At 44.2% G+C, this 13,903-nt stretch overlaps 1 protein-coding gene across 1 annotated transcript in view; it reads left to right on the plus strand.

Annotated features, from left to right (window-relative positions):
* Dnah8 (dynein axonemal heavy chain 8) overlaps positions 1-13,903 on the plus strand; it is a 313,541-nt gene that overhangs the window by 226,252 nt on the left and 73,386 nt on the right. Inside the window, exons 79-81 of the mRNA XM_004624185.2 lie at positions 2,074-2,195; positions 5,233-5,351; positions 7,982-8,184. Of these exons, the coding sequence (XP_004624242.1) occupies positions 2,074-2,195; positions 5,233-5,351; positions 7,982-8,184 (444 nt within the window). The remainder of the gene's footprint in view (positions 1-2,073; positions 2,196-5,232; positions 5,352-7,981; positions 8,185-13,903) is intronic.

A 13,903-nucleotide genomic window follows, 5' to 3' on the forward strand; every position in this document is an offset into this window, starting at 1 on the left:
TTCCTTCTCGTTATTTTGTGTAGCACTGTCTTCTGCCCTTTGTTGTAGATCTTTGCTGTAGTTATAACCTTCACACGTACTGAAGTTCAGGTGCAGCTCTACAAAGTTTGGACTTATCCAACTGCGTCTGGCTTAGGTCTAGCTGCTGTGCTCAGCTCCTTCCTGCTGCTGCCCTTGAGGATGTATATGTTGTGCCCCTGTGGCAAGATGTTCTGCTCCTGGACTACACTTTCTGCAGGGATTTCAGCTGCAGAGTTACACCTCAGGCATGTATGCCAGGCCTGAGCTGTGCCTGGAGGGGGCAAGGTGAAGTAGGGGGAAGAGGAAACTCTCCCACAGACTCACTGGACCTGGGCTAGGACTGGTTCTGGGGGTTCCCGGAACTCGGCAGAAATTCCTACTCGGCGGGCGGGGTGGGGGAGGTACTGCGGAGTGATGGGGGGGCAGCCCGAGGGCGTGGGAGAGGGTCCGGCCCACGCTGCGCCTGGGCTGGGACTGGTCCCACCGGCGCAGTATAACAGGAAGCTCTCCACACACTCACCGGACCTGGGCTAGGACTGGTTCTCTTATCTTACTCTTATTCTTAGTCGGGGCCAAGATTTTTACCTAAGCTAATGTATTTAATCCTTGCGGCAACTAATCTAGAGGTCATATACCCAATGGATGTGTGAGGGAACTGAGAGAGGCAGTTCTTCTTGTCCAAGTGTATGCAGTTAGTAAGTGGTAGAGCCAGGATCTTTGGGGGAACTGGGGAGCTGCTAACTGTTCTGGTTTGGTCTGAGTGTACCATGTGCTTGAAGACACCAAGGCAGCTTAGCTGTCCTCTCCTGGTATCTCCAAAATTTATGCTTGCTTGAAACATTTCTTTGGAAACAACCAACCATGACAGGGATGAGTTGGTCTCTGGCAGAGAGGGGACTCTGGGAGTGTACAGGTGGCTGTCGGCAGCGATTGCCCTGGCAGTCTTAGCATCAGCTTTGAGGGGGCAGGACCGTGAGGGGAAGGGATGGGCCCAGATGTTCTGAAGTTGCAGCCTTCAGCGCAGCTGACCCTCAAGTTCTTCCCCATGAAACAAAGGAGTCCACATGGAAAAGTACCTCCGTTTGTACCCTTTTGAAGGAAAATGCTAGATGGGAGGTAGAGAGAGAGAGAGATCTATACTCCCTGCCCCATCTTTTCTTACCCAGGGGTTTATTTGTAAAGTGCAAGAGTTTGATGAGCTCTTAAGGAGGACCACAAAAAAGTAGAGGAATCACTGTTTTGCATACATCTGAATTAAATAACAGTGGAGCTGGGAGTATGAGACCACGCTGCTGAAGACACTGTAAATATAATCATGTGTTTGGCTGGAATATGTTCACCTTGGGGATGTTCATTTAACTTGTAATTTGCTTTGAAATATGACCTGAGTCAAAAACACACTCTCTACTAGCCTACGAGCTCCACAAGGGCAGGAGCTGTGCTTGACTTTTCTTGTGTCTCCCCAGTGCCCGGATTATGTGGCTGCACAGGCAGTGCTCAAGAAATATTGTAGAATAAATGATTTGAAAACCCTTAAAATCTCCATTAGATATGATATCCCTACCTTCTTTCTTTCCCTATGCCTCCCTCTTTCTCTTCTTTCCTTCCTCCAGCCCTCTGTTTACTCATTTTTTTTAACTTGGTAAGAAATAGTACTGAATATCAAAAGCCTGGGAGGCTAATGACTAAGAAGTCATTATAAAAACCACACATGAAAAGATCAACCTATTCATTGATACAAAATTTGTAAATTTCAGGTTGCTAAAAAAATTTTTTTAAAGCAAACAACCACAACCCCCTGAGAAACAGGGAAACAAGACAAAAGGTTGCTGTCGTCTTTTATAAGATGGTGTAAATCAGTAAATACAACACTAAGGCATGAAGGAAATGGACCCAAAAAAGATAACCACGTTTTCTGTAATATGATTATTTTCCAATTTTCCCATGTTTTATGTAATATGGTTATCTCACTTTTATTATTTGGAAAATAAATGTCTGGAAACGCAGTACAGGCTGACCTGATTCACACTGTGTGACGGTGATTTTCCCCAGGGGGCGCCGCTCTGGACCTGAAAGCCTGCCCTCCCAAACCATTCCGCTGGATCCTGGACATGACCTGGCTGAATCTTGTAGAGCTGAGTAAACTTCCACAGTTTGCAGAAATTATGAACCAGGTATCTGAGTTCTGGTAAAAAGCACAGTTCTATAAACACGAATACATCCAGACAGGACATTTGAACTGAATCCTTCTGGAAAATTCCTTTCTTCCCCACAAGGATGTCTAGACAATAAGTGTGGGTTTAAGGCGTTGTGGCTGTCTAGGGTATCCTTGGACAGATGGACCTCAGAGGTAGCCTCTTCCTGGTTACAGGGAATTTCTTTCCTCCTCTGTGGTGGAGGTGTGATGCTTTTATGAACCTTCCGAAGTTATGATCAGAAGCTGACAAAGTAGATGGATCCTTTCATTGTAGCACAGAGATGCTTTTAATTTTTACTTCTTCTTCCAGTTAAGTACTTTGTACACATTTGAGTTGGAGACAAATGAGATTAAAGTCCTTCTTTAAACAGAACAGTCATTTTAGCGGTACAAATATAAAATGGTGAAGGTGGTGAATTGGGTACTGATTTCCTATTGTAGTTCCTCCATGTTTAAAGATGTAAATTGATTATTGCAAGTTTGTTTGCACATCAGCTGTCAATGGAAAGCAGTTCTGCAACTCACAGTATACTTGTTTTTCCCTGGGGATTCTTGGTCATAACTCCAGGTGGCATCCCAGTGGCCATTGCTGATAATCCTCTCTTTGTGTGCTTGCTGGTGGCTGGCATATTAGATTACAGGTTGGCCAAACCACATGCTGTGAGCACTGATCCTGCCGGGGACCCACATTAGCTGTGTCTCTTCAGGACTTTTCCTGGAGCCGTGGTGGAGTCAGCGAGGTGGATGCAGCCCCTGGGTTCCTGGAGTGGTGGAGGCGGGCACTGAGCCTTGCTCTCCTGAGTCCAAACGACTCTTAAATGGGAATAATCTGGGTTGCCTGGAGAACGAGTAAGGGGGCACCCTCAAGCATCCCCAGGGGAAAGGTCCCTTGGAGCCACCGCCCTCTGCTAAGTGGGCTCCTCTGTGAGGATGTTCTGTTGTGTGCCTCTGCCTGTGAACAGGCGAAGGACCCTGTGGTGTGGAATCTCGTGGCTGTCACTACTTAGGAAGCAGTAGGCTGTTGGCCCTCAGGAGAAGGATGACTGAGTGCTTCATAGCTGAGGAAGACAGAGCTTCAGAGAGGTTCCGAGTCATACAGCCAGTGCGTGGCAAAGCTGTGGCTTGACCTCGTGCTCTCCCTATACTGTCCTAAGTTACTTCTCTCCTCCCACTTTTACACCCCTGGTATCCCCAAAGCTGGGGAGAGGCCATTCCTGGGAAGCCTGCAGGAGTTGGGTAGCAAGCGACCTGCCGTGACCATCCCATGGCCTCTATGTGAGAGGGAAGGGAGAAAGTAGAAGCTCTCCAAGCTGAGTGGCTTTCAAGAACTAAAACAAAAATAAGCTTAAGCAGCACGGCTCTGACCAGGGCATCCCAGGCCAGGCTGTTTAACCCCTGGAAATGTTTTCTGCCCACAGGTGAGGCTGACAAAGGAGTGGGAGGAGGAGGTAGAGAACGAGGGGCTGGGGTCATCACATCATCCATCGTGGGTACAGCCCACTGACTCTCCAAAGCATGCTGGTTTCTGAGTCAGATTAGCAGGTGGAGTAGGCTGAGAGTAGTCTGATTTCACCTACCTCTCCCTGCCTGGCCCCCATGTTGCCTGCAGGGGACGCCATGGGCAGCAGCGTACAGGCACAAGGGACAGGCGCCCTGCCCTCCTCCCCGAGGCCTTTCAAGCAGCATGCAGACAGATTTGAGGGCTTTCACCCTGGAAGAGCCACTGAGTCTTCAAGAGAATTATAGCACTTAACAAAAAATTTCAGAAATCCCCTTCCATCTCCTAGTGCTCTAGGGACAAAGCTGAAGCCGCAGAATCTCAAGAGTAGCTGTTCTGTTAAAGTCTGCACCGCGTCTGTGGGGTGACTTCTTCACACAGTGGGTGACTCTGAGCCATTTTCAAGCCCCCTATGCCTGAGTAAGAAGTGAGAATAATGGAAGTCAAAGGCTGACCGTAGGTCTGCAACATGGGCAGGTGCTGTTTACCTTGGGCGCTACTGTATTTAAAAAGTGCTGGCAAGCTCGGTCTGAAGAATCCAGCCTGATTGTTCCCGAGGAGCAATTATAGGCTCACAGGCTCACTATTCTAGTTTGTGCAACTTATAGTGACACCACTGGGGCTGCAGGGGACACCTTTGAATTACCTCTGAAAACCAGAACTCTTCCTCATGCTCCTCAGAGAATAGACACTCAAGACCAGCCCTTGGAGGGACTTCTGCCTTTCTTAGATTTGTGGTCTCATGTGTGGGGTGGGGTGGGGAATCTCTAGGAAAGTGGAAGCTTTGATTTTGTCCTCTATTGCTATTTTTAAGTAGAGATCAACATTCAGAAGGTTTTGTTCTCAGAATGGTCAGTGTCAGTGGCTTTCGCTAATGTTGTGCCAGCCCAGTGGAGGGGGGCGTTTGGCAATGTCTGGAAGCATTTTTAGTGATTATGACCTGGGGGAGGGATGCTGTTGGCATCTAGCAGATTAGAGTCCTGAGATGTTGCTACATATCCTATGAGGACCAGAACAGCCACCCACCGTGAAAAAAATACTCAGCCCCAGATACTAGGAAGCCAAGATGGAGAGACCTTATCTGCATGTCTTCCTGTCCAGGCATTTTATGTGGTTGATACATAGTCCTAACCTCAGTGAATAACAGCAGAAAAGCTTTGGAATAGTTATTACTGTCATCACACTAGTCAAGTCATTCATTCTGAAGAAAACTGTAATTGTGTTTTTTTGTGTGAAAAGCACAAGTGCAAGGACCTGGGTTCAGTCCCCAGTACTGCACGCCATGCCGGTCCCACCCTGAATGCACAGAGCCACCCACTGAGACCGGGCCTAGGGGTGCACGCCTGTGATCCCAGCCCTGGGGAGGCTAAGACAGGAGGATTATTATGAGTCCAAGCAGTGTCGTGAGACCCTGTACCAAATATGTAAATTTTTTAAGAAAGACCCTCTAAGTTCTTTCAGAATGTCCAGTAGATTCCAATCACATGAGACTCACTTATTGGTTTGTTTCTTGTAGATATCACGTAATGAAAAGGGGTGGAAAAACTGGTTTGATAAAGACGCTCCAGAGGAGGAAATTATCCCTGATGGGTACAATGATTCTCTGGATACTTGCCGCAAACTTTTACTTATCAGGTGAGAATAGCTTGCATCAAATCTGGAAGCACCACCTGACATAGCGTTACATTACGGGATGAGTTCATTTCGCTGTGTCCCCGTATAAGTGCAATTTCATAAGAGGTGTATGTGCTTCCCAACTTTGTTTTAGGAAGGGAAGTCTCCTGACCAAGCAAAAAGATGTTGGTGATGATGGCAGAGAAATGCTGTGTTCTGACAGTGTATTAATGATAGCACTTCTAGCAAAAAAAGAAAGGAAAAAAATGTGCTCTCATTATTCCTCTTATTCATTCACTGTTGAATGAATCGCTTTGTTGAATCTGCTTCCTTGAAAAAGAGAATTCAGGGGCTGGGGAGATAGCTCGCTGGTCTAAGCTCCTGCCTGGCAAGCACCTGAGTTCGATCCCTGGTACTGCATGTGGTGCCAGCGCCCAAACCAGGTGTGGTGCGGCATACCTGTAATCCCAGTGCTGGGGAGGCTGGGACTGGAGGATCGCTATGAGTCTGAATTGCATAGCGAGACCATCTCAAATAAATAAATAAATAGAATTCACAAAGTTGTATGGGAATTTAAAAGTTAAGATTCAATTTCATTTGAGGGGAAAGAACAAGAATATTGCATATATTCAATATTCATAGTGAAATTTGTGAATACTGTTTTGGTTACTAAAATGAAAACAAAATTCTGAAATGGACATTGAGGAAGAATATCCCACTCCTCTCTCACTTTTCACATTTCTTCAGTATCTCATAGCTCTGAGGTCTTCTGAGCTGGAAAAAGTGTGTGTGTGTGTGTGTGTGTGTGTGTGTGTGTGTGTGTACCTGTATGCACACATGGCTGATGGGCAAGGTGGAATGGTAGAGTTAAAAGAGATGAGAGGCCAAGAGGATACAAGATGTAGAGTTCTTTTAGAGTGGTTTTTGTCTTTCCTAATATATATCAGGTCTCACACTTAGAAAAGTTTGCTCCCTTTGAGAGCGATCTGAACAGCAGCAATAGTAATTTCATGTTCTGCAGAGTGTGAGAAGGCTGCCATGTGAGGGGGAACAAATGTGTCTTTTATCTGTCATTTTAAAATTGGAGCTGTGTTAAGTGAATAGTGTAGTCTGCTAGCAATTAAGGCTCTGTAGAGCTTATCTGAGATGGATCAGGGGTCAGGAGACACAGGGAAAGTCCTTCCACCAAGAGCTCTGGGATTTTGTGTGTGTGATCTCATGGACAAGTTATTGAAATTGCAATAAACTAATTCCAGTCTACCACTTCCAGCGTGATGCATGGCAAGAATAAAGAGGAGTCTGGGAGTCCTAAGTCCAGCTAGAATGACAGCTCTCTGGGACAAAGGCCTCCACCCAGGGCCAAACCTGGGTGTTATTAATTTGTGAAGAAGGAAATGGCTTGAGGATAAGTGACTGAGAGAGAGAGTGGTGGGAAGTAGGTGAGTGCTGAGTGCTGTGAGCTGGGCTAGGTAGGAGGAGAGAGAGACAGACAGAGTAATCTGCATACCACAGATTATTATTATTTATTATTATTAAGCATCTTGTGGTTTAGGGTCATGCTTCGGCTTTGATGTGTAATCTTTATACCCTGAGAAATCTTAGACTTTTTTTAAAAAAATGTATTTGGTACAGAGTCTCACTACGCAGCTCAGACTTGAAGCGATCCTCTTGTTTCAGCCTCCTGAGCACTGGGATTATAGATGTGCACCACCGTGCTCAGTCTCAGTGTGCCCAAGGGCAGGGCTGGCCTGGCAGGTGGTACTAGGGATCAAATCCTGCTCCCTGCACTTGCCTAAGCACGTACTTAGTCTGCTGATCTATCTTGCCAGCCCTAAAATCATAGACTCTTTCCAACCTCAGTCTCAGCTGGGTGGCTTCACTCATCTTAGCTCCGTATGCAGCTTGGGAGCTGTAGGTGGAGCATCACTGCCCTGTGGCATCGCTTTAGGGGTTACACATCAGGGTGGGCACAGTGGCACAGGTCTGTAATCCCAGCACTCAGGAGGCTGCTGCAGGAGGATCGCTGCAAGTTTGAGACCAGCTTGGGCTACAGAGTGAGCTCAAGGCCAGCCTGAACTGCACAGTGAGACCCTGTCTCAAAAAGGAAAACAAAAAGGCTAAACATCAACTCCTCAGCTATACCCATTTCCATTGCTTAAAGCCAACTGAGGTGATAAAGAAATCCCTAGCCAGCTCTGTACCTGTCAGTCCACAGAAGTAGGGCCAGCTGTGCTTCCCTCATGGAGAGCTGCCCAGGAGGTCCTCCTCACATTCGCTTAGTGTCTTCAGGTAGAACCTACTGTGCTGTACAGTACACAAATGGTGTGACATGAAAGCTTGCGACCAACTTTTGACGTTTGTGGCGCTTCAGACGGTGGCAGGCAGGTTGGTCAGCGCTGTCCAACAGAGCTGGCAGAGAACACTGTGCTGTTGCTGGCTCTGCCCTACTCCTTGCCAATGCCTCGCACCAGAACCACTTGATTAAATTTGCTCATCCAGCGGTAGGAAACCTTGCCATCCCTCTTACATAGACCTGCTCATGGGAGAATTAGCTTGTTGTCCTTTTGCTAATTAAATGTGTTCTGTGTGTGCTCAGAATTAGAATAAAAATCAACACGAGTTTATTTCCTCTCACCTGCTTTCATTTCTAGGTCTTGGTGCCCAGACCGTACTGTTTTTCAGGCAAGAAAGTATATTGCAGACTCTTTGGAGGAGAAGTACACAGAACCAGTCATCTTGAACCTGGAGAAAACTTGGGAGGAGAGTGATACACGGACGCCTCTGATCTGTTTCCTGTCCATGGGGTCTGATCCTACTATTCAGATTGACGCGCTGGCCAAGAAGCTGAAGCTGGGTATGACTAGCAGCCTGGGAAATGTGGCCAGACTTCCATGGGTCTGAAAGTTGGCCTTTCATAACATTCTAAGTGAGTTGTGAAGCGTGTCTGTAAACTTCAGAAAAAATATTCTGCTTCTTTTATCCCATCTTACCTCTTACAGTGAGGGTGCAGTGCAGGCATCGATGGGCAGAGAGGCACAACACACCTGTGTGCTAGGGTGGTTTCTTCTTCTTCTATACATTATGATCAGCTACCACAGGGGTATGCTGTATGGCCCGCAGATTAGCAAGAAACAAAATTCTATGCTTTTCCGTATCTATATAAAATCATACTGAAATACATCTGTCACTAATTGAAAAATGATAGCTGCTGTTGTAGCACATAGTAACTAGGGATTCGCTCATATCTTTATTCAGTAACCAGGTAGAACAGGTCACCTGCCAGGTTAAAGGCATATGAGGATGAGCACAACACAGCTAGGAAAATAAACATGCACGCATGTACTAGGAGACAGTGTGAGAAGAGCTGTGACAAGGGTGTGTGTGTGTGTGTGTGTGTGTGTGTGTGTGTACATGTATGCATGCTTGATCGATGGATGAGGTGGAAAGACAGAGTTAAAAGAAATGAGAGACCCAAGACAATAAAAGATGTAGGGTTACTTTGGAGTGGCTATTGTCTTTCAGGTATTTCAGGTATTTATAAAGATTATAAAAGTGCTGGACTATGAGTCACTAAAACTGTGATATAAAATAAAACTCAAGCTGAATTTATTAGACAGTGTGTCCATGATACCCGGTTGGTTCAGACATGCCGAGGTATCAGCCACATCCTTCTGCACTCAGTCTTTGGCTCGTGGCCACATGCTCTGCCGTCACTCCCTTCTTCCTGCATCTTGACCTGGGTCTGCTCATCGTCCGCACTCTGTTCTACATTCTGTGCGTGTTCACATAGTAGCTTCCTCCTACCTGAGCACTGGTGCCCTACGCACAGTTTCCATATACTATCGGCGGCGGCTTAGTAACCATCTTTAGCTTTTTTTCTGCTCTGGGATTCAGTGTAGCCCTCCAGCTGTCTGAGTTGGTCTAAGAGTGGTGTCTCTTTGTAGCCTTGTGGTCTGCACATGGCCGCTTCTGCTCTGCGTTCTGTTTCTCTCTGCCTTTTTTCTTTATTGCTACAAATCGTTCTTTTCCACGGGGCAGGACCCCTGGTCCTGGTGGCTGGCTGGCTAACACCCAAGGGTTCCGAGTCCGGATATCCAGGGAGGACACCGGAGCAATCGATGAAATGTTACCAATGATGTAAATTCGTAGCAGAAACCACGTAGAGATGGGAAGGAGCCAATTCTTAGAAAGGGTGCAGTGCTTAGAAGAAGGGGGGTTCTCATTAGTTCTGATTGCAAATACAGTTATGTCCCTGGCTTATGCAAGAATTCTGCTTTAGGATAACATTGGTAAATTGGACTCATTTGTGAATCTGACAACGTGAGTCTTGTACACGCTTGATACAAATATACGACGTAAAGCATAAAAAGCCAAATGCGAGATCCGTTTGAATCTGTCAAAGTTCGCAACTTAAATATTCATAACTCTATTACCATGTCACCTTAAAATAAGGCTGTTGTCTCAGACAGTGTTAAGAACAGAATTAAGAAATTCAAGGTCTCCTTTGAAAGAAATCATAACCCTGACAGCAAACAAATGCAGAAGTCAGGCCTGTTCTGTCACCTTCGGTATTGTTCTTCTGCTTTGCTTGGCAATGTGATGACCTCCATCTTGCGCTGCTACTTTAGATGTTCTGGCTGCAGTTCCGGCTTCTGTTGGTGCCTTCATTAGGAGAGTGAGACAAAGCGCATTTAATTTTTATAGTGAAGGACCCGATGCATTTTGGAAGTGACTCTATTGCATGTCGTATTCAGCAGTGTTGGATCTCCTGCTGTCTGCTGCTGGGCTTAGAAGTCTCAAAGATAGCTGTGAAAATTAAACTGTTCTGTGGACCGATTAACATCGTAATCTAGTACTGACTATTAATAATTAATTTGGAAAACTGAGTAATAAGTGACCCAGAACACTCAAAGTGACTGAGACTAGAAATCTGGGGACCCAAATACCTTCCTGCCTTAGTGGCTGAGGAAATCAAGGCATGGAGTAGAGACTCCAGAGCTAACTGGTGACAGGTTGGATTCAGGGTGTATCTCAGGGCTCCTCCGCCCTGCAGCACTGGTCTGTGTCTCTGTGTCTCTGTTGACTTCTGTTTCCTCCCACTGACTTTGCTTGCTGATTTAACCAGTGACCTGAGAGCCAGATGAGGGCGGGGCAGAATGAAATGGATTCCTGTAGGACAACAGAAGGGAAACTTGTTATGGGTGTGCTCTAGTGCTAGCCAGGCTCTGCTGTGAGAACCTCTGCTCGAGGTCCTGGGTGCCTGCAAGGAGAGAAAGCAGGCAGGTCCACAAGCGCCTGGCAAGGATGTGCATGAGGAAGGAAGAGGTCTCAGGGTGGGAGTCCAAAAGCAAATGACAGAGAGCAGAGAAATAAATAGAAGCCTGCAACTATACAGATTAGGAGAGAGAAATGAGCACAATATGTACAGGTGAAGCATTTTAAACAGTGAGAGAATGGAACTGTAATACCTGAGATCTCATGAGGTTGGCAAGTCTGTACAAAAGTACAAATTCTCAAATGTTCTCCAAAAACATAGAAAACGCAGAACAGGCCAGAAATCAAAATGAGAAAAATTAAAGTTTTAATCTTGTTTAACAATACTACTTCAAAAAAGGAGGGCTGCAAGGAAAGCCAACATTTTGGCCCTAACCTTCCAAGGTCAATTAAGACTCAGGACATATGAGAACTTGAACTGTAACATCATGTAACTGGGTAGTGTCCCAAATTTTCTGATCAAGGAGATGATGGGGCCAAAGAGGAAAGTGATCGATGATGTAGAGTGTGCCTAACGAGAGTCACATGGAGAGAACATTCTCTCAGGCTTTCACAGAGAGCACACTGGCCAAGGAATGGTCGTGACTCATCCACACGGCTGACACTGACAAAGGTTCTACAATCTGAGGTACAGGATCTCAGAATAAATCCTGAGGGGATTTCACTGACCTTATCAGACCCAAAAGCTACAACTCTTGTTGCATAGGTCCTGCTTTACCTTGGTCTTAACCATCCAGCAGAAAAATATAAAAACGAAGTATAAGAAGTAAAGCCATGCTGTTATGTTGAGCTGTAGGGGACTCAGGTCAACAATTTCTGACATTGCCAGTGAAGCGGAAGACCCAATACTATTATGGGCTACTGGACTCTTTTAGAATATTTTGCTGAGTTTACACACCTATAATATTCAAATGATGGAACTTAACAAAAAAAGGGTATACCGATGAATGTCCATTTTGTATCTGTGTATTCAAAGTGGTTAGGATAGATATATAATTACATTCTTTTAATGAATAGAATGATTTGTTCTAATGGTGTTTGTAAATAAGATCTCAAGTCCGCATCTTGTACAGCAATTAACCACTAGGAAGAATGTATGCAATGTGTTAATTATTGAAACTGTCCTACCAATTTGGTTTGAAACTGTCTCATTGCTATTTGTTTCTCAATAAGAATATGGGGAAAAAAAAGAAAAAGAAATGGGAAGGACAAAGCTCTGAGAAGGAAAAAATACTCAAAAATAAAATACTATCTTGTTTGATGGGAGATAAAGCTCATAAAACGTGAACTCTCAATTTTGAATATTCAGGGGAAAATACTACAATATACTGCTCAGTTGTTAAAATCACTTCTATTGTTCTTTATCACTGCTGTTGACTATGAGTCAGTCATAAGGCAAAGATGTGTTAAGTTGATCTGGAAAATTCAAAAAAGGCTGAAAGCAAGAATAAATAAATAAATAAAATAGACCAGTTTTTTAGTAAAAAAACAAACAAACAAACAAACAAAAAACAACAATACTACTTCAGGTTGAGGACATAGCTCAGCACTCTAAGCACCTGCCTGGCAAGTGCAAGGACCCGGATTCAATCCTTGTATGCCATACTGGCCCCGGTGCCCTGTGCTGACCCCTAAAACCAGGCATGGTGGTGCATGCCTGTAAGCCCAGTGTTGGGGAGGCTAAGACAGGAGGCTACAAGTCTGAGCTTCGTAGCAAGTGCAAGGTCCTGAGTTTGATCTCTGGAACCTCAATAAATAAATAGATAGATAGATAGATAGATAGATAGATAGATAGATAGATAAAATAAAATTTAAAAAAACAGCACTACTTCAACAAAGTTTCTGAGTGTGGAGTGACTTTTGGGTAAACCCCTTAAAAGCTTCCGAAGACTTTCACAGCCTGTATTCTGTTCTAGAATATTGAAAAACAGGTTATATTTTCTCTTTATTAGCATGAATCATCCTGATAATTAAGTACTGACCGAGATAGTATTTGCATAAAAGAAAGAAAACAAGGGCTCAGTGGCATAGTGCCTGCCTGGCAAGTGTGAGGTCCTGAGTTTGATTCCTGGCAGCAAAAGAAAAGAAAAGAAAAAAAGGAAGGGAGAGATATTGATTCTACTGATCAGTAGAAATATAAAATGTTAACTAAAATACAAGTACGAAAGATTCAATGGAACATTTAAATGATGACATACAAATAATGTGTTTTGATGAGGCAATAATGCACCGGTGACTAGAAGATGCAGCAGTGAGCAATCTCTTCAGAGCCGAGCTGCAGCTCAGTGGCTGAGCACTTGCCCCGCATACCAGAGGCCCTGGGGCCAGCCCTGGCAGCAGAAAATGGAAGAAAACAGAAGCAAAAATATTCCTCCGCAGTAAGGGAGGACTTTCCCTTAACCTATTATATATTATTTGATGGGTGCTTAAAAAACATTTTACAAGAATTCAGACTTTATAAAAATTTGATTTGACTCTTAAAAAGTAAGAAGAGAGTATGCAGCCCAGTCTCCACATCACGTTTGTTGGTGAATGGCTGGAGACGGACCCAGCCGTCAGAGTCGGGCAGAAGAGCGGGACGGCAGCCATTGCCACTGTTGTGAGCCCTGCTGGGCAAGATGCAGTTGGTGTGCTGTAAGAACCATAAATAAAGGATGTAACTATTGGAAAAGAGAAGCAAAATCATCATTACTCTCAGACAATGTAATTGTCTAACTAAAAAACACAAATAAATCACCTGAAAAACGATTAGACTTAATAGGGTACTTCAGTAAGGTGACTGGTCACAAAAATAAATATATATAAAAAAATCAATGGTGCTTTCTTGTAAAATAAAATGTAAAAATCCCATTAACTATAGCAATAAAATGAAGCAGAAATAATTTTAAATACCTATTGGAAGAAAACTGTAAAACTTTCTGACATGAAAGTTAGCTAAAATAAATGAAGAGGTGTACCACATTCTTGATTAAAGGTTCAATATTGTAAAGATGTCAATACTCTATAGATTAATCTATAAATCGAATGCAAGTCTAATTGAAGTTCAAACAGCTTTTTTTCACCCTAATTAGATAGTAGAGAGATCGTAGAATCATCTACAACTATAAATGAACAATAACAGCCAATAAAACTTGGAAAGAAAAAAGAATAATAGGCACCCAGTACTACCAAATTTTTTAAAACTTCATCAAAGGGCAGTTTAAGTAGTGTGTAACTGGCTTCATAGAAAATAAATCAATGGAGGAAATTGAAAGGCCTAATATAGTAGATTGAAATATATATACATATATATATATATA

The sequence above is a fragment of the Octodon degus genome, unplaced genomic scaffold (assembly GCF_000260255.1).
Source record: "Octodon degus isolate 3935 unplaced genomic scaffold, OctDeg1.0 scaffold00005, whole genome shotgun sequence".
Classification (NCBI taxonomy): domain Eukaryota; kingdom Metazoa; phylum Chordata; class Mammalia; order Rodentia; family Octodontidae; genus Octodon; species Octodon degus.